The sequence below is a fragment of the Pseudoliparis swirei genome, chromosome 9, assembly GCF_029220125.1.
Source record: "Pseudoliparis swirei isolate HS2019 ecotype Mariana Trench chromosome 9, NWPU_hadal_v1, whole genome shotgun sequence".
Classification (NCBI taxonomy): Eukaryota; Metazoa; Chordata; class Actinopteri; order Perciformes; family Liparidae; genus Pseudoliparis; species Pseudoliparis swirei.
The window spans coordinates 29,243,826-29,265,132 of record NC_079396.1 but is presented as its reverse complement, the minus strand read 5'-3'; the positions used below and the strand labels follow the sequence as shown (position 1 = coordinate 29,265,132).

General features: G+C 53.4%; 1 protein-coding gene across 1 annotated transcript in view; it reads left to right on the top strand.

Moving 5' to 3' along the window:
- fgd1 (FYVE, RhoGEF and PH domain containing 1) overlaps positions 1 to 13,259 on the top strand; it is a 30,488-nt gene extending 17,229 nt beyond the window's left edge. Inside the window, exons 8-16 of the mRNA XM_056422030.1 lie at positions 5,546 to 6,112; positions 6,209 to 6,301; positions 6,409 to 6,488; positions 6,877 to 6,907; positions 7,097 to 7,198; positions 7,331 to 7,459; positions 8,299 to 8,451; positions 11,214 to 11,357; positions 12,503 to 13,259. Coding sequence (XP_056278005.1) covers positions 5,546 to 6,112; positions 6,209 to 6,301; positions 6,409 to 6,488; positions 6,877 to 6,907; positions 7,097 to 7,198; positions 7,331 to 7,459; positions 8,299 to 8,451; positions 11,214 to 11,357; positions 12,503 to 12,778 — 1,575 coding nt within the window. The 3' untranslated portion in view covers positions 12,779 to 13,259. The remainder of the gene's footprint in view (positions 1 to 5,545; positions 6,113 to 6,208; positions 6,302 to 6,408; positions 6,489 to 6,876; positions 6,908 to 7,096; positions 7,199 to 7,330; positions 7,460 to 8,298; positions 8,452 to 11,213; positions 11,358 to 12,502) is intronic.
- The last annotated feature ends 8,048 nt before the right edge of the window (positions 13,260 to 21,307 follow it).

Here is a 21,307-nt window from a genome sequence, read left to right as displayed (position 1 = left end):
TGTCTGTCTCCCATGTCTGTCTCCCTGTCTGTCTCCACATGTCCGCCTCCACCTGTCTGTCTCACCTGTCTGTCTCCACCTGTCTGTCTCCACCTGTCTGTCTCCACCTGTCTGTCTCCACCTGTCTGTCTCCCCTGTCTGTCTCCACCTGTCTGTCTCCCCCTGTCTGTCTCCACCTGTCTGTCTCCCCCTGTCTGTCTCCACCTGTCTGTCTCCACCTGTCTGTCTCCCCCTGTCTGTCTCCACCTGTCTGTCTCCACCTGTCTGTCTCCACCTGTCTGTCTCCCCCTGTCTGTCTCCACCTGTCTGTCTCCACCTGTCTGTCTCCACCTGTCTGTCTCCCCCTGTCTCCACCTGTCTGTCTCCACATGTCTGTCTCACCTGTCTGTCTCCACCTGTCTGTCTCCACCTGTCTGTCTCCACCTGTCTGTCTCCACCTGTCTGTCTCCACCTGTCTGTCTCCCCCTGTCTGTCTCCACCTGTCTGTCTCCCCCTGTCTGTCTCCCCCTGTCTGTCTCCACCTGTCTGTCTCCACCTGTCTGTCTCCACCTGTCTGTCTCCACCTGTCTGTCTCCACATGTCTGTCTCCACCTGTCTGTCTCCACCTGTCTGTCTCCACCTGTCTGTCTCCACTGTCTGTCTCCCCCTGTCTGTCTCCACCTGTCTGTCTCCACCTGTCTGTCTCCACCTGTCTGTCTCCACCTGTCTGTCTCCACCTGTCTGTCTCCCCCTGTCTGTCTCCACCTGTCTGTCTCCCCCTGTCTGTCTCCACCTGTCTGTCTCCACCTGTCTGTCTCCACATGTCTGTCTCCACCTGTCTGTCTCCACCTGTCTGTCTCCACATGTCTGTCTCCACCTGTCTGTCTCCACCTGTCTGTCTCCACCTGTCTGTCTCCACCTGTCTGTCTCCACCTGTCTGTCTCCACATGTCTGTCTCCACCTGTCTGTCTCCACCTGTCTGTCTCCACCTGTCTGTCTCCCCTGTCTGTCTCCACCTGTCTGTCTCCACCTGTCTGTCTCCACCTGTCTGTCTCCACCTGTCTGTCTCCACCTGTCTGTCTCCACCTGTCTGTCTCCACCTGTCTGTCTCCACCTGTCTGTCTCCACCTGTCTGTCTCCACCTGTCTGTCTCCACCTGTCTGTCTCCATGTCTGTCTCCACCTGTCTGTCTCCACATGTCTGTCTCCACCTGTCTGTCTCCACCTGTCTGTCTCCACCTGTCTGTCTCCACCTGTCTGTCTCCACCTGTCTGTCTCCACATGTCTGTCTCCACCTGTCTGTCTCCACATGTCTGTCTCCACCTGTCTGTCTCCACCTGTCTGTCTCCACCTGTCTGTCTCCACATGTCTGTCTCTACCTGTCTGTCTCCACCTGTCTGTCTCCACATGTCTGTCTCCACCTGTCTGTCTCCACATGTCTGTCTCCACCTGTCTGTCTCCACCTGTCTGTCTCCACCTGTCTGTCTCCACATGTCTGTCTCCACCTGTCTGTCTCCACATGTCTGTCTCCACCTGTCTGTCTCCACCTGTCTGTCTCCACATGTCTGTCTCCACCTGTCTGTCTCCACATGTCTGTCTCTACCTGTCTGTCTCCACATGTCTGTCTCCACCTGTCTGTCTCCACATGTCTGTCTCCACCTGTCTGTCTCCACCTGTCTGTCTCCACATGTCTGTCTCTACCTGTCTGTCTCCACATGTCTGTCTCCACCTGTCTGTCTCCACATGTCTGTCTCTACCTGTCTGTCTCCACATGTCTGTCTCCACCTGTCTGTCTCCACATGTCTGTCTCTACCTGTCTGTCTCCACCTGTCTGTCTCCACCTGTCTGTCTCCACCTGTCTGTCTCCACATGTCTGTCTCCACCTGTCTGTCTCCACCTGTCTGTCTCCACCTGTCTGTCTCCACCTGTCTGTCTCCACCTGTCTGTCTCCACCTGTCTGTCTCCACCTGTCTGTCTCCACCTGTCTGTCTCCACCTGTCTGTCTCCACCTGTCTGTCTCCACCTGTCTGTCTCCACCTGTCTGTCTCCACCTGTCTGTCTCCACCTGTCTGTCTCCACCTGTCTGTCCCACCTGTCTGTCTCCACCTGTCTGTCTCCACCTGTCTGTCTCCACCTGTCTGTCCCACATGTCTGTCTCCACCTGTCTGTCTCCACCTGTCTGTCTCCACCTGTCTGTCTCCACCTGTCTGTCTCCACCTGTCTGTCTCCACCTGTCTGTCTCCACATGTCTGTCTCCACCTGTCTGTCTCCACATGTCTGTCTCCACCTGTCTGTCTCCGATGTCTGCCTCCACCTGTCTGTCTCCACCTGTCTGTCTCCACCTGTCTGTCTCCACCTGTCTGTCTCTACCTGTCTGTCTCCACCTGTCTGTCTCCACCTGTCTGTCTCCACCTGTCTGTCTCCACCTGTCTGTCTCCACATGTCTGTCTCCACCTGTCTGTCTCCACCTGTCTGTCTCCACCTGTCTGTCTCCACATGTCTGTCTCCACCTGTCTGTCTCCACATGTCTGTCTCCACCTGTCTGTCTCCACCTGTCTGTCTCCACATGTCTGTCTCTACCTGTCTGTCTCCACCTGTCTGTCTCCACCTGTCTGTCTCCACATGTCTGTCTCCACCTGTCTGTCTCCACATGTCTGTCTCCACCTGTCTGTCTCCACATGTCTGTCTCTACCTGTCTGTCTCCACCTGTCTGTCTCCACATGTCTGTCTCCCCCTGTCTGTCTCCACCTGTCTGTCTCCCCCTGTCTGTCTCCACCTGTCTGTCTCCACCTGTCTGTCTCCACCTGTCTGTCTCCACCTGTCTGTCTCCACCTGTCTGTCTCCACCTGTCTGTCTCTACCTGTCTGTCTCCCCCTGTCTGTCTCCCCACCTGTCTGTCTCCACCTGTCTGTCTCCACCTGTCTGTCTCCACCTGTCTGTCTCCACCTGTCTGTCTCCACCTGTCTGTCTCCACCTGTCTGTCTCCACCTGTCTGTCTCTACCTGTCTGTCTCCACCTGTCTGTCTCCTGTCTGTCTCCACCTGTCTGTCTCCACATGTCTGTCTCCACCTGTCTGTCTCCACCTGTCTGTCTCCACCTGTCTGTCTCCACCTGTCTGTCTCTACCTGTCTGTCTCCACCTGTCTGTCTCCACATGTCTGTCTCCACCTGTCTGTCTCCACCTGTCTGTCTCCACCTGTCTGTCTCCACCTGTCTGTCTCCACCTGTCTGTCTCCACCTGTCTGTCTCCACCTGTCTGTCTCCACCTGTCTGTCTCCACCTGTCTGTCTCCACCTGTCTGTCTCCACCTGTCTGTCTCTACCTGTCTGTCTCCACCTGTCTGTCTCTACCTGTCTGTCTCCACCTGTCTGTCTCCACCTGTCTGTCTCTACCTGTCTGTCTCTACCTGTCTGTCTCTACCTGTCTGTCTCCACCTGTCTGTCTCTACCTGTCTCTCTCTACCTGTCTGTCTCCACCTGTCTGTCTCCACCTGTCTGTCTCTACCTGTCTCTCTCTACCTGTCTGTCTCTACCTGTCTCTCTCTACCCGTCTGTCTCTACCTGTCTGTCTCTACCTGTCTGTCTCCACCTGTCTGTCCATCTGTCTCTACCTGTCTGTCTCTCAGTAAACCTGTCTGTCTCTCAGTAAACCTGTCTGTCTCTTAGTAAACCTGTCTGTCTCTTAGTAAACCTGTCTGTCTCTCAGTAAACCTGTCTGTCTCTACCTGTCTGTCTCCACCTGTCTGTCTCACCTGTCTCTCTCCACCTGTCTGTCTCCCCCTGTCTGTCTCTACCTGTCTCTCTCCTCCACCTCTACCTGTCTGTCTCTCCCTGTCTCCCACCTGTCTCTCCACCTGTCTGTCTCTACCTGTCTGTCTCTACCTGTCTCTCTCACCTGTCTGTCTCCTCCACCTGTCTGTCTCACCTGTCTGTCTCACCTGTCTGTCTCACCTGTCTCTCTGTACCTGTCTCTCTGTACCTGTCTCTCTCTCACCTGTCTCTCTGTACCTGTCTCTCTCTGTACCTCTCTCACCTGTCTCTCTGTACCTGTCTCTCTGTACCTGTCTCTCTCTACCTGTCTCTCTCTACCTGTCTGTCTCTACCTGTCTCTCTCTACCTGTCTGTCTCTCCTGTCTCTCTCTACCTGTCTGTCTCCCCCCGTCTGTCTCCACCTGTCTGTCTTCCCCTGTCTGTCTCCCCCTGTCTGTCTCCCCCTGTCTGTCTCTACCTGTCTGTCTCTACCTGTCTGTCTCTACCTGTCTCTCTCACCTGTCTGTCTCTCTCTACCTGTCTGCCTGCCTCCACCTGTCTGTCTCCCCCTGTCTGTCTCCACCTGTCTCTCTCTGTCTGTCTCTCCTGTCTCCCACCTGTCTCTCTCACCTGTCTCTCTCCGCACCTGTCTCTCCACCTGTCTGTCTCCCCCTGTCTGTCTCCACCTGTCTGTCTCCCCCTGTCTGTCTCCCCCTGTCTGTCTCCCCCTGTCTGTCTCCACCTGTCTGTCTCCACCTGTCTGTCTCCACCTGTCTGTCTCCACCTGTCTGTCTCACCTGTCTCTCTCTACCTGTCTGTCTCTACCTGTCTCTCTCTACCTGTCTGTCTACCTGTCTCTCTCCCCCCCCTCTCTCTCTACCTGTCTGTCTACCTGTCTCTCTCTACCTGTCTCTCTCTACCTGTCTCTCTCTACCTGTCTGTCTCTCCTCTCTCTACCTGTCTCTCTCTACCTGTCTGTCTCTCCTCTCTCTACCTGTCTGTCTCTACCTGTCTCTCCTCTCTCTACCTGTCTGTCTCTCTCTACCTGTCTGTCTCTACCTGTCTGTCTCTATACCTATCCATCTCTATACCTGTCTGTCTCTATACCTATCCGTCTCTATACCTGTCTGTCTCGACCTGTCTCTCTTCCTACCTGTCTGTCTCTCACGCTGTCTGTCTCTTCCTACCTGTCTGTCTCTCACCCTACCTGTCTGTCTCTCTTCCTACCTGTCTGTCTCTCTTCCTACCTGTCTGTCTCTTCCTGCCTGTCTCCACCTGTCTGCCTCACCTGTCTGTCTCACCTGTCTGTCTCTACCTGTCTGTCTCTACCTGTCTGTCTCCACCTGTCTCTCTCTACCTGTCTCTCTCTACCTGTCTGTCTCTACCTGTCTCTCTCTACCTGTCTGTCTCTCCTCTCTCTACCTGTCTCTCTCTACCTGTCTGTCTCTACCTGTCTCTCTCTACCTGTCTCTCTCTACCTGTCTGTCTCTCCTCTCTCTACCTGTCTGTCTCCACCTGTCTCTCTCTACCTGTCTGTCTCTACCTGTCTCTCTCTACCTGTCTGTCTCTCTCTCTCACCTGTCTGTCTCCACCTGTCTCTCTCTGTGTCTCTCTCTCCTGTCTCCTCTCTACCTGTCTCTCTCTACCTGTCTGTCCCTCCTGCCTGTCTCTCCTCTCTCTACCTGTCCCTCTCTACCTGGCTGTCTCTCCTCTCTCTACCTGTCTCTCCTCCCACCTGTCTGTCTCTCACCTGTCTGTCTCCTCTCTCTCTACCTGTCTCTCTCTACCTGTCTCTCTCTACCTGTCTGTCTCTCCTCTCTCTACCTGTCTGTCTCTACCTGTCTCTCCTCTCTCTACCTGTCTCTCTCTACCTGTCTGTCCCTCCTGCCTGTCTCTCCTCTCTCTACCTGTCTCTCTCTACCTGTCTGTCTCTCCTCTCTCTACCTGTCTGTCTCTACCTGTCTCTCTCTACCTGTCTGTCTCTCCTGTCTCTCTCTACCTGTCTGTCTCTCCTCTCTCTACCTGTCTGTCTCTACCTGTCTCTCTCTACCTGTCTGTCTCTCCTGTCTCTCTCTACCTGTCTGTCTCTACCTGCCTGTCTCTCCTGTCTCTCTCTACCTGCCTGTCCCTCCTGTCTGTCTCTCCTCTCTCTACCTGTCTCTCTCTCTCTCTACCTGTCTGTCTCTCCTCTCTCTACCTGTCTGTCTCTCCTCTCTCTACCTGTCTGTCTCTCTGTCCTCAGGACCGCATGAGGAAGCTGCTGCAGGTGTATGAGCTGCTGGGCGGAGAGGAAGACGTGGTGACGCCGACCAACGAGCTCCTGAAGGAGGGCGCCATCCTCAAGCTGTCCAACAGGGGCGCCACGCAGGAGCGCCACCTGCTGCTGGTACTGCTCCTCCTGCTGCTCCTCCTGCTGCTCCTCCTGCTGCTCCAGTGTCAAGCACTCACCTGACTCCTCATCCACCTGTCTCTCTCTCTGCAGTTCAACGACAGGTTGCTCTACTGCGTCCCCAAGCTGCGTCTGATTGGTCAGAAGTACAGCGTCCGCGCTCGCATCGACGTGGACGGGATGGAGGTGAGACAGCATGAAGCCAGTACCTCTGTCCACCTGTCTCTCTCTCTCACTCTCTGTCTGTCCATCGGTCTCACTCTCTATTCACCTGTCTCTCTCTCTCTGTCCAGCTGAAGGAGAGCAGCAGCGTTGGAGCATCCAGGACGTTCCTGGTATCTGGAAAACAGAGATCTCTGGAGCTGCAGGCCAGGTACAGACAGACAGACAGGCAGACAGAGAGACAGAGAGAGAGACAGAGAGAGAGAGAGAGACAGAGAGAGAGACAGAGAGAGAGAGAGAGAGAGAGAGAGAGAGAGAGAGAGAGAGAGAGAGAGAGAGAGAGAGAGACAGAGAGACAGAGACAGAGAGACAGAGAGAGAGAGACAGAGAGAGAGAGAGAGAGAGAGAGACAGAGAGACAGACAGGCAGAGAGAGAGAGAGAGACAGAGACAGACAGAGAGAGAGAGAGAGAGAGAGAGAGAGAGAGACAGAGACAGACAGAGAGAGAGAGGCAGAGAGAGAGAGAGAGAGAGAGAGACAGAGAGAGACAGAGAGACAGACAGGCAGAGAGAGAGAGACATCTTTTTCTTTGTCTGCAGGACGGAGGAGGAGAAGAAAGACTGGATTCAGGTAAAGACTCAGTGATGTCACCATGTACTGTCAATGTGCTATTATGTATATAAATATATATATATGTATATATATACATATATATATATATATGTATATATATATATAAAAATACATGTTATTAAGTTCTCTATCTATATTTTTGATATACCTATATATATCTATTGATTATTCCTCTGTGGTGTTCAGGCCATCCAGGCGGCCGTCCAGAGACACCATCAGACGATGGAGAGCTTCAGACATCTCACCTGCTCACTGAGGGACGACGAGTCCACGCCGCCACACTCCCCGGTACCGCTGGGCCCACACTCTACTGGGCCCAGACCAGACTCTACTGGGCCCAGTCTTTCTGTCCTTCTGTGCTTTTGTATTCCTGTCCTTATCTTCTTCTGTCCTTCTGTCCTTGTGTCCTTCTCGTCTCAGAGCTGTGTAGAACTTGGAAAACGAGCTCCGACTCCCATCCGAGAGAAGGAGGTGACGCTGTGTATGAAATGTCAGGAGCCGTTCAACTCCATCACCAAGAGACGGCACCACTGCAAAGCCTGTGGACACGTGGGTCCCCCAATACCTCCTGATCCACTATCAATACCTCCTGATCCACGATCAATACCTCCTGATCCACGATCAATACCTCCTGATCCATGATCAATACCTCCTGATCCATAACCAATACCTCCTGATCTATAACCAATACCTCCTGATCCATGATCAATACCTCCTGATCTATAACCAATACCTCCTGATCCATGATCAATATCTCCTGATCTATAACCAATACCTCCTGATCAAAACCTCCTGATCCATAATCAATACCTCCTGACCCCTGATCAATACCTCTGACCCCTGACCAATCCCTCTGACCCCTGATTAATACCTCCTGATCAATACATGTGACCCCTGATCAATACCTCTGACCCCTGATCAATACCTCTGGCCCCTGATCAATACCTCCTGGTCAATACCTCCTGATCAATACCTCCTGATCAATACCTCTGACCCCTGATCAATACCTCTGACCCCTGATCAATCCCTCTGACCCCTGATCAATACCTCTGGCCCCTGATCAATACCTCTGACCCCTGATCAATCCCTCTGACCCCTGATCAATACCTCTGGCCCCTGATCAATACCTCTGACCCCTGATCAATACCTATGGCCCCTGATCAATACCTCTGACCCCTGACCAATCCCTCTGACCCCTGATCAATACCTCTGACCCCTGACCAATCCCTCTGACCCCTGATTAATACCTCCTGATCAATACCTCTGACACCTGATCAATACCTATGGCCCCTGATCAATACCTCTGACCCCTGACCAATCCCTCTGACCCCTGATTAATACCTCCTGATCAATACCTGTGGCCCCTGATCAATCCTCTACCTGTGCAGGTGGTGTGTGGGCGGTGCTCGGAGTTCCGCGCCCGCCTCTCCTACGATAACAACCGTCCTCACCGGGTGTGCGCGGCGTGTCACGCCATGCTGGTCGGGACGGCGGCCGCCGCGCGGAGCGGCGGCACCCAGAGGAGACGCTCCATCCTGGAGGTGAGCCGGGGTCAGGGAGGTCACCCTGAGGTCACAGCGACATCACCCTGACCCCCCGTGACCCCCTGACCCTCCGTCTCCATAGAAACAGGCCTCCCTGTGACCTCCCTGACCTCTGACCCTCCGTCTCCATAGAAACAGGCCTCCCTGTGACCTCCCTGACCTCTGACCCTCCGTCTCCATAGAAACAGGCCTCCCTGTGACCTCCCTGACCCCTGACCCTCCGTCTCCATAGAAACAGGCCTCCTGTGACCTCCTGACCTCTGACCCTCCGTCTCCATAGAAACAGGCCTCCCTGTGACCTCCTGACCTCTGACCCTCCGTCTCCATAGAAACAGGCCTCCCCGTGACCTCCTGACCCCTGACCCTCCGTCTCCATAGAAACAGGCCTCCCTGTGACCTCCCTGACCTCTGACCCTCCGTCTCCATAGAAACAGGCCTCCCTGTGACCTCCCTGACCTCTGACCCTCCGTCTCCATAGAAACAGGCCTCCCCGTGACCTCCTTGACCTCTGACCCTCCGTCTCCATAGAAACAGGCCTCCCTGTGACCTCCCTGACCCCTGACCCTCCGTCTCCATAGAAACAGGCCTCCCTGTGACCTCCCTGACCTCTGACCCTCCGTCTCCATAGAAACAGGCCTCCCCGTGACCTCCTGACCCCTGACCCTCCGTCTCCATAGAAACAGGCCTCCCTGTGACCTCCCTGACCCTCCGTCTCCATAGAAACAGGCCTCCTGTGACCTCCCTGACCTCTGACCTCCGTCTCCATAGAAACAGGCCTCCTGTGACCTCCCTGACCTCTGACCTCCGTCTCCATAGAAACAGGCCTCCTGTGACCTCCTTGACCTCTGACCCTCCGTCTCCATAGAAACAGGCCTCCTGTGACCTCCCTGACCCCTGACCTCCGTCTCCATAGAAACAGGCCTCCTGTGACCTCCTGACCTCTGACCCTCCGTCTCCATAGAAACAGGCCTCCCGTGACCTCCTGACCCCTGACCCTCCGTCTCCATGGAAACAGGCCTGCGTGTGACCTCCTGACCTCTGACCCTCCGTCTCCATAGAAACAGGCCTCCCTGTGACCTCCTGACCTCTGACCTCCGTCTCCATAGAAACAGGCCTCCCGTGACCTCCTGACCCCTGACCCGCGTCTCCATAGAAACAGGCCTCCCGTGACCTCCTGACCCCTGACCCTCCGTCTCCATAGAAACAGGCCTCCTGTGACCTCCTGACCTCTGACCCTCTGTCTCCATAGAAACAGGCCTCCCGTGACCTCCTGACCCCTGACCCGCCTCCATAGAAACAGGCCTCCCGTGACCTCCTGACCCCTGACCGCCTCCATAGAAACAGGCCTCCCGTGACCTCCTGACCCCTGACCCTCCGTCTCCATAGAAACAGGCCTCCCTGTGACCTCCCTGACCCCTGACCCTCCGTCTCCATAGAAACAGGCCTCCCCGTGACCTCCTGACCTTTGACCCTCCGTCTCCATAGAAACAGGCCTCCCTGTGACCTCCCTGACCCCTGACCCTCCGTCTCCATAGAAACAGGCCTCCCTGTGACCTCCCTGACCTCTGACCCTCCGTCTCCATAGAAACAGGCCTCCCCGTGACCTCCTGACCCCTGACCCTCCGTCTCCATAGAAACAGGCCTCCCTGTGACCTCCCTGACCTCTGACCCTCCGTCTCCATAGAAACAGGCCTCCCCGTGACCTCCTGACCCCTGACCCTCCGTCTCCATAGAAACAGGCCTCCCTGTGACCTCCTGACCTTTGACCCTCCGTCTCCATAGAAACAGGCCTCCCCGTGACCTCCTGACCCCTGACCCTCCGTCTCCATAGAAACAGGCCTCCCCGTGACCTCCTGACCCCTGACCCTCCGTCTCCATAGAAACAGGCCTCCCCGTGACCTCCTGACCCCTGACCCTCCGTCTCCATAGAAACAGGCCTCCCTGTGACCTCCTGACCTTTGACCCTCCGTCTCCATAGAAACAGGCCTCCCCGTGACCTCCTGACCCCTGACCCTCCGTCTCCATAGAAACAGGCCTCCCCGTGACCTCCTGACCCCTGACCCTCCGTCTCCATAGAAACAGGCCTCCCCGTGACCTCCTGACCCCTGACCCTCCGTCTCCATAGAAACAGGCCTCCCTGTGACCTCCCTGACCTCTGACCCTCCGTCTCCATAGAAACAGGCCTCCCCGTGACCTCCTGACCCCTGACCCTCCGTCTCCATAGAAACAGGCCTCCCTGTGACCTCCTGACCTTTGACCCTCCGTCTCCATAGAAATAGGCCTCCCCGTGACCTCCTGACCCCTGACCCTCCGTCTCCATAGAAACAGGCCTCCCTGTGACCTCCCTGACCTTTGACCCTCCGTCTCCATAGAAACAGGCCTCCCCGTGACCTCCTGACCCCTGACCCTCCGTCTCCATAGAAACAGGCCTCCCCGTGACCTCCTGACCCCTGACCCTCCGTCTCCATAGAAACAGGCCTCCCCGTGACCTCCTGACCCCTGACCCTCCGTCTCCATAGAAACAGGCCTCCCTGTGACCTCTCTGACCCTCCGTCTCCATAGAAACAGGCCTCCCCGTGACCTCCTGACCCCTGACCCTCCGTCTCCATAGAAACAGGCCTCCCCGTGACCTCCTGACCCCTGACCCTCCGTCTCCATAGAAACAGGCCTCCCCGTGACCTCCTGACCCCTGACCCTCCGTCTCCATAGAAACAGGCCTCCCTGTGACCTCCCTGACCTCTGACCCTCCGTCTCCATAGAAACAGGCCTCCCTGGCGGCCGAGCACAGCGTGATCTGCAGCTTCCTGCACCTCATGGAGAGAGGAGGTCGCGGCTGGCAGAAGGCCTGGTTCGTCATCCCGGAGAACGAGCCGCTGGTCCTCTACGTCTACGGAGCGCCACAGGTACCAGGAGGTGGGAGGAGGACTTGAGGGGGACTTGAGGAGGTGGGAGGAGGTGGGAGGACTTGAGAGGGTGGGAGGAGGTGGGAGGAGGACTTGAGGGGGACTTGAGGAGGTGGGAGGAGGACTTGAGGGGGACTTGAGGAGGTGGGAGGAGGACTTGAGGGGGACTTGAGGAGGTGGGAGGACTTGAGGGGGACTTGAGGAGGTGGGAGGAGGTGTGAGGAGGACTTGAGGGGGACTTGAGGAGGTGGGAGGAGGTGTGAGGAGGACTTGAGGGGGACTTGAGGAGGTGGGAGGAGGTGTGAGGAGGACTTGAGGGGGACTTGAGGAGGTGGGAGGAGGACTTGAGGGGGTGGAAGGAGGACTTGAGGAGGTGGGAGGAGGGCTTGAGGGGGGGGGAGGAGGTGGGAGGAGGACTTGAGGGGGTGGGAGGAGGACTTGAGGAGGTGGGAGGAGGGCTTGAGGGGGTGGGAGGAGGTGGGAGGAGGACTTGAGGAGGTGGGAGGAGGACTTGAGGAGGACTTGAGGAGGTGGGAGGAGGTGGGAGGACTTGAGGGGGACTTGAGGAGGTGGGAGGAGGACTTGAGGGGGTGGGAGGAGGACTTGAGAGGGTGGGAGGAGGACTTGAGGGGGTGGGAGGAGGACTTGAGGAGGTGGGAGGAGGACTTGAGAGGGTGGGAGGAGGACTTGAGGAGGTGGGAGGAGGACTTGAGAGGGTGGGAGGAGGACTTGAGGAGGTGGGAGGAGGACTTGAGGAGGACTTGAGAGGGTGGGAGGAGGTGGGAGGACTTGAGGGGGACTTGAGGAGGTGGGAGGAGGTGGGAGGACTTGAGGGGGACTTGAGGAGGTGGGAGGACTTGAGGGGGACTTGAGGAGGTGGGAGGAGGTGGGAGGACTTGAGGGGGACTTGAGGAGGTGGGAGGAGGTGGGAGGACTTGAGGGGGACTTGAGGAGGTGGGAGGAGGTGTAAGGAGGACTTGAGGAGGACTTGAGGAGGACTTGAGAGGGTGGGAGGAGGTGTAAGGAGGACTTGAGGAGGACTTGAGGAGGTGGGAGGAGGACTTGAGGTGTGAGGGGGACTTGAGGAGGTGGGAGGAGGTGGCAGGAGGTGTGGAGCATATTACCCATGATGCTCTCTGTCCCAGGACGTGAAGGCCCAGCGCAGCGTCCCTCTGATTGGCTTTGAGGTTTCTCTTCCTGAGTCATGTGACCGGCTGGAGCGACGCCACGCCTTCAAGATCTCCCAGAGTCACCTGACCCTGTTCTTCAGCGCTGAGGGGGAGGAGCTACAGCGACGGTGGATAGACGTCCTGCTGAGGGCCGGGAGGGGGGAGGAGCCTCAGGTCCACCGGCCAATCGTGGAGAGTCTGGAGGAGGAGGGGGAGGAGCTGGCGGCTGCAGCGGAAGGGGAGAACACGTGATCCTATTGGATGACGAGGATGACGAGGATGAAGATCCTTCCCTTTGGAAACCAGTACACAACCAGTACACAACCAGTACACAACCAGTACACAACCAGTACACACACTGCATGATTTCTGCTCGCTGTCAGACACAAAATGGCGTCTCTTTCTTCTTCACCTTTTCTACCTTCACGATGACGCGTGAGGTGGGCGGAGCATCACAGGAAACATCAGATCCACGGTGTTTTTTTCTCCCCTCATTTCGGTCTGAAACACTACATTACCCATAAGCCTCAGCTGCCGCTGCTGTGGAGACACGCCCACCACCCATCAGCAGTAAGAAGCTCTCTGATTGGACGGTTCCGGACCTGTGGCTTTACGCTCTGTGACGCCCATGTCGGACGCCTGACGGACGCCTGTCGGACGCGTGACGGACGCCTGACGGACGCCTGTCGGACGCCTGTCGGACGCCTGTCGGACGCCTGACGGACGCCTGTCGGACGCGTGACGGACGCCTGACGGACGCCTGACGGACGCCTGTCGGACGCGCCTGGCGGACGCCTGGCCGGGCGCCTGACGGACGCTGGCGTCGGACGCCTGACGGACGCCTGTCGGACGCCTGACGGACGCCTGTCGGACGCGTGACGGACGCCTGACGGACGCCTGTCGGACGCCTGACGGACGCCTGACGGACGCCTGACGGACGCCTGACGGACGCCTGTCGGACGCCTGACGGACGCCTGTCGGACGCCTGACGGACGCCTGTCGGACGCGTGACGGACGCCTGACGGACGCCTGTCGGACGCCTGACGGACGCCTGACGGACGCCTGTCGGACGCCTGACGGACGCCTGTCGGACGCGTGACGGACGCCTGACGGACGCCTGTCGGACGCCTGACGGACGCCTGACGGACGCCTGACGGACGCCTGTCGGACGCGTGACGGACGCCTGACGGACGCCTGTCGGACGCCTGACGGACGCCTGACAGCCGCCTGACGGACGCCTGTCGGACGCCTGACGGACGCCTGTCGGACGCCTGACGGACGCCTGACAGCCGTCTTCAACCCGACACAATAAAGAACAGATTCTTCCGGTTTTTTAAAAGTTTGTGGTTTCCTGAAAACAGAAAGTAGATGTCAAAAGTCAAGAGGAGGAGGAGGAGGAGCAGGAGGAGCAGGAGGAGGAGCAGGAGTGGTGTCCTCTTTAAATGCAGTTGGAAGACATCGTGATGTCTGACCTTTCCCCTGAAGAAGACCTTCTCTACTCTGACCTCTGACCTCTGGGCTCCTGTCTGGAGGTTTCCCAGCTGCCTCCATTAGACCCGAAGCCTCTCTGCCGCCTGCTGGAGAAGTCTGGTACTGCAGGTTTTTATAAAGTCCCTGAAGTCTTTACTTCTTAGTAATATATTTATTTCTTTGAAAGTTCATGACTTGAAAAGTCCAAATGAAAGTCCAGAGACTTCAGAGACGTCGTCTCGTCTCTTGGGGTCAAAACAGTTTGGACCTCAAAGTCAACAAACCAACCGCTGGTTTTTATTTTAACTTTTCGTTCCACCAACGTTTTGTTTGTGGTTAAAAAAAGTCACAAAGCTGAAACCCTCAGATGACGTGATGATGATGATGAAGTCTACGTTTACATGCACAACATATTCTGTTATTTGCTATTAATTAAATGTACTTTATTGTGATAAACTCTTCTTGTGAAAGGAAAGATTCACGCAAGTCTTCATCTCAAGCTCATATAATGTATATTAATATATATGATATATAGAATTATATATTAAACATACATTTGTGTTGATGTGCGACATTTGAAGACGTCCCTTTGGACAACGAGCGATTATTTTTATTGACCAGACAACATCGATTATTTAGAAGAATGAACTGAGATTGAAAATACGAGACTTCTGCAGAACTTTTGAAGATGAAGGAGGTTTTGCTTTTTGGACTTTAATGTGAAACATTTGGAGATGAGTTTTATAACCCACGAGGTCAGATGGACTCCATAACTTCCTGGATGAGATGAAGCCGCTCACAGTTGTTTCCCTCGTCACTTCCAGCGGTTCACATTTCTTCCTCCATCTCTTAACGCGTTTTGGACAAAGTGTTTTGATCGTGAACAGATTATTGATATGAATGTTGTTCTGATGGATTAGTCGGATGAACCGATGTTTCCGCGTTCATGAGTCTTGGTTGTGTTTGATGTTCGCTTCATGCAAGAAGAAAACAAAGAGTAAAGATTTTGTAAATATTATTTATTCTCCCGACGCATCCTTGGTCACGTGACTGTGAAGGTTAAGGTCAACGCCATCACCCCACAGCCAGAGCCAATCGGACTGTTTGTGTTTCATGTTGGTTCCACAGTTTAGATTATCGGCTAACAGGGTGAAGCCCAGAGGAACCGCGGACGGCGTGGTTCACGTAGCCCCCGTGTCCCTGGCTTGTCTTTGTGCTAGTTAAGCTAAGTTATCAGTTCAACCAGGTTTCCAGCCTTGGTGCTACGCTAAGAATTATCAGTTTACCCCTGCTTCTTACCTTTATGCTAAGCTATCAGCTAAGCCAAACCTGTCTCCGGTCTTAATGCTAAGCCATCAGTCTACACCTGTTTCCAGCCTCCGTGCTATGCTAAGCTATCAGTTTACACCCGTCTCCAGTCTTTTTGCTAAGCTAAGCTATCAGTGTACCCCTGTTTTAAACCTTGGTGCTATGCTAACATAGCAGTTCACCCCTGCTCCCCGTCTTCGTGCTTAGCTAGCATTTCCACTCGCTGCAGTCTTTGTGCTGCGCGAGGCGAGCAGTTCCCCTCCTTCCAGTGTTTCTGCTAAGCTAGGCTAACCAGGTCCTAAACACACACAGATGTTCTACAACTGGATTCACACGCCGCTCCGGCGGGTCGTGGCTCTGGTTGAGGAGCTCCCTCACTGGGACCAGGGAAGTCACCAGGCGCTCCGCCTCATTGTTCCCGTCGCCTCGATGTGGAAAACATTCAACAGTTACACCCGAGTGACTTAATGTGATAAGCAGTTGTTTACTTTTTGTTCTATTTTCAGGGAGTTTTGCCAACTGGTTCCAGCCAGTCTGGACTGGTTCTGACCGATTCATGATGCAGTTGATTGTGTTGTGTCGGTGAGGACTTCCTGTTCATGGGCCAAAGCACCTTCTCAAAACGACACAGTGTTCCGTATGCAGAGCTTGTGAAGTTGTTGGCTATCTGATTATGTTCCAGCATCTTTCTGGTTGTTCCTTTGGGCTGGAGACCAGTTCACAGCCAGTCCCAGTCTCCAACACCAGTCTGAGCCGGTTATACCCAGAGAAATCAGGAATATTATTACGCAAGCTAGCTGTAGCTTGGAGGCTAGCTAAAGGTAACGTGACCCTCGCGGTGTTAAGAATTCCAAACTTCAAAAACCACGTTAGCTAAACACTCGCTAGCAGACCAGGAGATATAAAGGTATGGATATATGAAGATTTATGGATATATAACGATATAGAGATATGAAGATAAACAGATTGGGAAATATAGAGATACAAACGTGAAGATATGAAGAAATAAAGAAATAAAGATCTCATTCCTGGTTTGGTCGTGTGAGTCGCTCGTGGTTCTGGTTCGTCTCTCGTAACCGCCTGTCGGCAGAACCAGGAAACACCGACTCTAACCGTAACCAACTGCCTGGATGTGTTTATTTACAGCCAGTGAGAACCAGTTCCAACTGGTTTTAACTTGTTATAACCCATTCTGACGGGTTCTAACTGGCTCTATCTGGTTATAACTAGTTGTAACCACTTCTTACCGGTTCTAACTAGATCTAACGGCTTCTTGACGGTTTTAACTGCTTCTACCCATTTTTAAATGGTTCTAACTGGTTGTGGCAGCTGTCTCTCATTTGGCCTCGGCTGCTGGTGATTGGCAATCAGTCAGCAGCCTAACCCTAGCCCTCATGAAGCTCCCAGTGGAGGGTGGAGCGGGGGAGGGTGCAGAGGGCAGGTTGGCGGTCTGCTGAGTGCTGTGTAGATACAAATAAACATGGTATCCAACGAAACCTCTGTGTGCCTGGCTGATCCTTGGAGCTTTTGGGGGAAACCCACGGGTAGCGGCAATAGAGCTGCTACACTGGTTTTATCGGGTCCGAACCAGTCAGAGCTGGTTCTGTTCTAGGGGTTTTGCCTTCCAGTTTTATTGAACCATTCCTGTGCCAAATGAGACGGCGTGATCGCTGGTTTTGTATTTATTTCTTTTTTTTAAATCCAAAGTGTTTTTATTATATTTGTTTTTGTAACTTCCTGATGCAGATATGGTTCTCCTCATCCTGTTATGGGCTGCTGTTACCATGGATACCTTCACACGGATGAAGCTGAGCGTGGTTTAGGAATGTGTCGATGTGAAGCAGACGATCTAAACTCACCTGTCGGCCATCTTTGTTACCGAGGCGTTTAGATAGATAGATAGATAGATATATACTTTATTAATCCCCAAGGCGAAATTTGTCGTCACAGTAGCAGCAACTAAACACACAAGAATAAAAAATAAAATATAACATAAAAAACAGGGATGAAAGATATAGTTTACCGGCTGCCGAGAGTTTAGAGAGTTTAAAACATCTCTGCCCAGGAGACCAACCAGAACATCTCCTCCGCCCAGGAGACCAACCAGAACATCTCCTCTGTCCAGGAGACCAACCAGAACATCTCCTCTGTCCAGGAGACCAACCAGAACATCTCCTCTGTCCAGGAGACCAACCAGAACATCTCCTCTGCCCAGGAGACCAATCAGAACATCTCCTCCGTCCAGGAGACCAATCAGAACATCTCCTCTCCCCAGGAGACCAATCAGAACATCTCCTCTGCCCAGGAGACCAACCAGAATATCTCCTCCGCCCAGGAGACCAACCAGAACATCTCCGTCCAGGAGACCAACCAGAACATCTACTCTGCCCAGGAGACCAATCAGAACATCTCCTCCGTCCAGGAGACCAATCAGATCATCTCCTCTGCCCAGGAGACCAATCAGAACATCTCCGTCCAGGAGACCAATCAGAACATCTCCTCCGCCCAGGAGACCAATCAGAACATCTCCTCTGCCCAGGAGACCAACCAGAACATCTCCTCCGCCCAGGAGACCAACCAGAATATCTCCTCCGCCCAGGAGACCAACCAGAACATCTCCTCCGCCCAGGAGACCAACCAGAATATCTCCTCCGCCCAGGAGACCAACCAGAACATCTCCTCCGCCCAGGAGACCAACCAGAATATCTCCTCAGTCCAGGAGACCAACCAGAATATCTCCTCCGTCCAGGAGACCAACCAGAATATCTCCTCCGCCCAGGAGACCAACCAGAACACAGCGTCTCTCCCCGGTGGAACAGCAGGTTGTGTTCTTGTCCTCTTGTAGATTGGGTAGCCCCTCTGAAGAAGAAGAGGGTGAGGAAGAGGAGGTCTGCTCCCTGGTATAACCCTCAGACCCGCAAACTAAAGCAAATGTCACGAAAGCTGTAAAGCATATGGCGTTCAACTAATCTGGAGGAATCCCGCTTAGTTTGGCGAGATAGTCTTAACACTTATCAGAAGGCCCTCCGTAGAGCCAGAGCAGCCGATGACTCATCAGGACCAGAAGAAGAACAAGCCCAGGTTTCTCTTCAGCTCTGTAGCTGACAGAGAGTCACAGCTCTGTGGAGCCCAGTATTCCTAGAGACCTCAGTGGTAATGACTTCATCAACTTGTCTCTAGACCCCGTCTACCTGTCTCTAGGACCCCGTCTACCTGTCTCTAGACCCCGTCTACCTGTCTCTTGGACCCTGTCTACCTGTCTCTAGACCCCTTCTACCTGTCTCTAGGACCCGTCTACCTGTCTCTAGGACCCCGTCTACCTGTCTCTAGGACCCGTCTACCTGTCTCTAGGACCCCGTCTACCTGTCTCTAGGACCCCGTCTACCTGTCTCTTGGACCCCGTCTACCTGTCTCTAGACCCCGTCTACCTGTCTCTTGGACCCCATCTACCTGTCTCTTGGACCCCGTCTACCTCTCTCTAGGACCCCGTCTACCTGTCTCTAGACCCCGTCTACCTGTCTCTAGACCCCGTCTACCTGTCTCTTGGACCCCGTCTACCTGTCTCTAGACCCCGTCTACCTGTCTCTAGGACCCCGTCTACCTGTCTCTGGACCCCGTCTACCTGTCTCTTGGACCCCATCCCGACGAGGCTGCTTAAAGATGTTTTGCCTTTAATTGGCAGCTCTCTATTAGATATTATCAATGTGTCTCTGCTAACAGGCCACGTACCACACTCCTTCAGAGTGGCTGTTATTAAACCTCTCCTGAAGAAGCCGCTCTGGATCCAGAGGTGTTGGCTAACTACAGACCGATCTCTAACCTCCCTTCCTCTCCAAGGTCCTGGAGGAAGTGGTTGCAAATCAGTCGTGCGACTTTCTACATCATAATAGTTTATTTGAGAAATTTCAATCAGGATTTAGAAAACACCACAGCACCGAGACGGCACTGGTGAAAATTACAAATGACCTCTTAATGGCAGCAGATAAAGGACTCCTCTCTGTCCTGGTCTAGTTAGACCTTAGTGCTGATAGAGGACTCATCTCTGTACTGGTCTAGTTAGACCTTAGTGCTGATAAAGGACTCCTCTCTGTCCTGGTCTAGTTAGACCTTAGTGCTGATTGAGGACTCCTCTCTGTACTGGTCTAGTTAGACCTTAGTGCTGATAGAGGACTCCGCTCTGTACTGGTCTAGTTAGACCTTAGTCCTGATAGAGGACTCATCTCTGTACTGGTCTTGTTAGACCTTAGTCCTGATAGAGGACTCATCTCTGTACTGGTCTTGTTAGACCTTAGTGCTGATAGAGGACTCCTCTCTGTACTGGTCTTGTTAGACCTTAGTGCTGATAGAGGACTCCTCTCTGTACTGGTCTTGTTAGACCTTAGTGCTGATAGAGGTCTCCTCTCTGTACTGGTCTAGTTAGACCTTAGTCCTGATAGAGGACTCCTCTCTGTACTGGTCTTGTTAGACCTTAGTGCTGATAGAGGTCTCCTCTCTGTACTGGTCTTGTTAGACCTTAGTGCTGATAGAGGTCTCCTCTCTGTACTGGTCTTGTTAGACCTTAGTGCTGATAGAGGTCTCCTCTCTGTACTGGTCTAGTAGACCTTAGTGCTGATAGAGGACTCATCTCTGTACTGGTCTAGTTAGACCTTAGTCCTGATAGAGGACTCATCTCTGTACTGGTCTTGTTAGACCTTAGTGCTGATAGAGGACTCATCTCTGTTCTGGTCTTGTTAGACCTTAGTCCTGATAGAGGACTCCTCTCTGTACTGGTCTTGTTAGACCTTAGTGCTGATAGAGGACTCCTCTCTGTACTGGTCTTGTTAGACCTTAGTGCTGATAGAGGTCTCCTCTCTGTACTGGTCTAGTTAGACCTTAGTCCTGATAGAGGACTCATCTCTGTACTGGTCTTGTTAGACCTTAGTGCTGATAGAGGACTCATCTCTGTTCTGGTCTTGTTAGACCTTAGTCCTGATAGAGGACTCCTCTCTGTACTGGTCTTGTTAGACCTTAGTGCTGATAGAGGACTCCTCTCTGTACTGGTCTTGTTAGACCTTAGTGCTGATAGAGGTCTCCTCTCTGTACTGGTCTAGTTAGACCTTAGTCCTGATAGAGGACTCCTCTCTGTACTGGTCTTGTTAGACCTTAGTGCTGATAGAGGTCTCCTCTCTGTACTGGTCTTGTTAGACCTTAGTGCTGATAGAGGTCTCCTCTCTGTACTGGTCTTGTTAGACCTTAGTGCTGATAGAGGTCTCCTCTCTGTACTGGTCTTGTTAGACCTTAGTGCTGATAGAGGTCTCCTCTCTGTACTGGTCTAGTAGACCTTAGTCCTGCATTCGACACCATTGACCATGACATCCTGTTACAGAGACTGGAGCAGTCGATTGGCATTTCAGGCACGGCACTAAGTTGGTTTAAATCCTATTTATCAGATCGATCTCAGTTTGTATTTGTAAACGATGACGCCTCGATAACCACCAACGTTAGTCACGGAGTTCCACAAGGTTCTGTGCTTGGACCAATTCTATTTACCTTATACATGCTTCCTTTGGGCAATATTATCAGGAAACACTCCATAAACTTTCATTGTTATGCAGATGATACTCAAATATATCTATCGATAAAACCAGAGGAGAGCAACCAACTCGGTAAAATTCAAGCATGTCTTAAAGACATAAAAACATGGATGACCTGCAACTTCTTGATGTTAAACTCAGACAAAACCGAAGTAATTGTAATCGGCCCTGAGCACCTCAGAGATCAATTATCTGGTGATGTGGTTTCTGTAGACGGCATTGCCCTGGCATCCAACACCACTGTAAAGAATCTTGGCGTTATCTTTGATCGGGACTTGTCCTTTAACTCCCACGTAAAGCAAATCTCAAGGACTGCATTCTTTCATCTCCGTAATATTTCAAAAATCAGGCAGATCTTGTCTCAAAAAGATGCAGAAAAATTGGTTCACGCGTTCGTTACTTCGAGACTGGATTACTGCAACTCCTTATT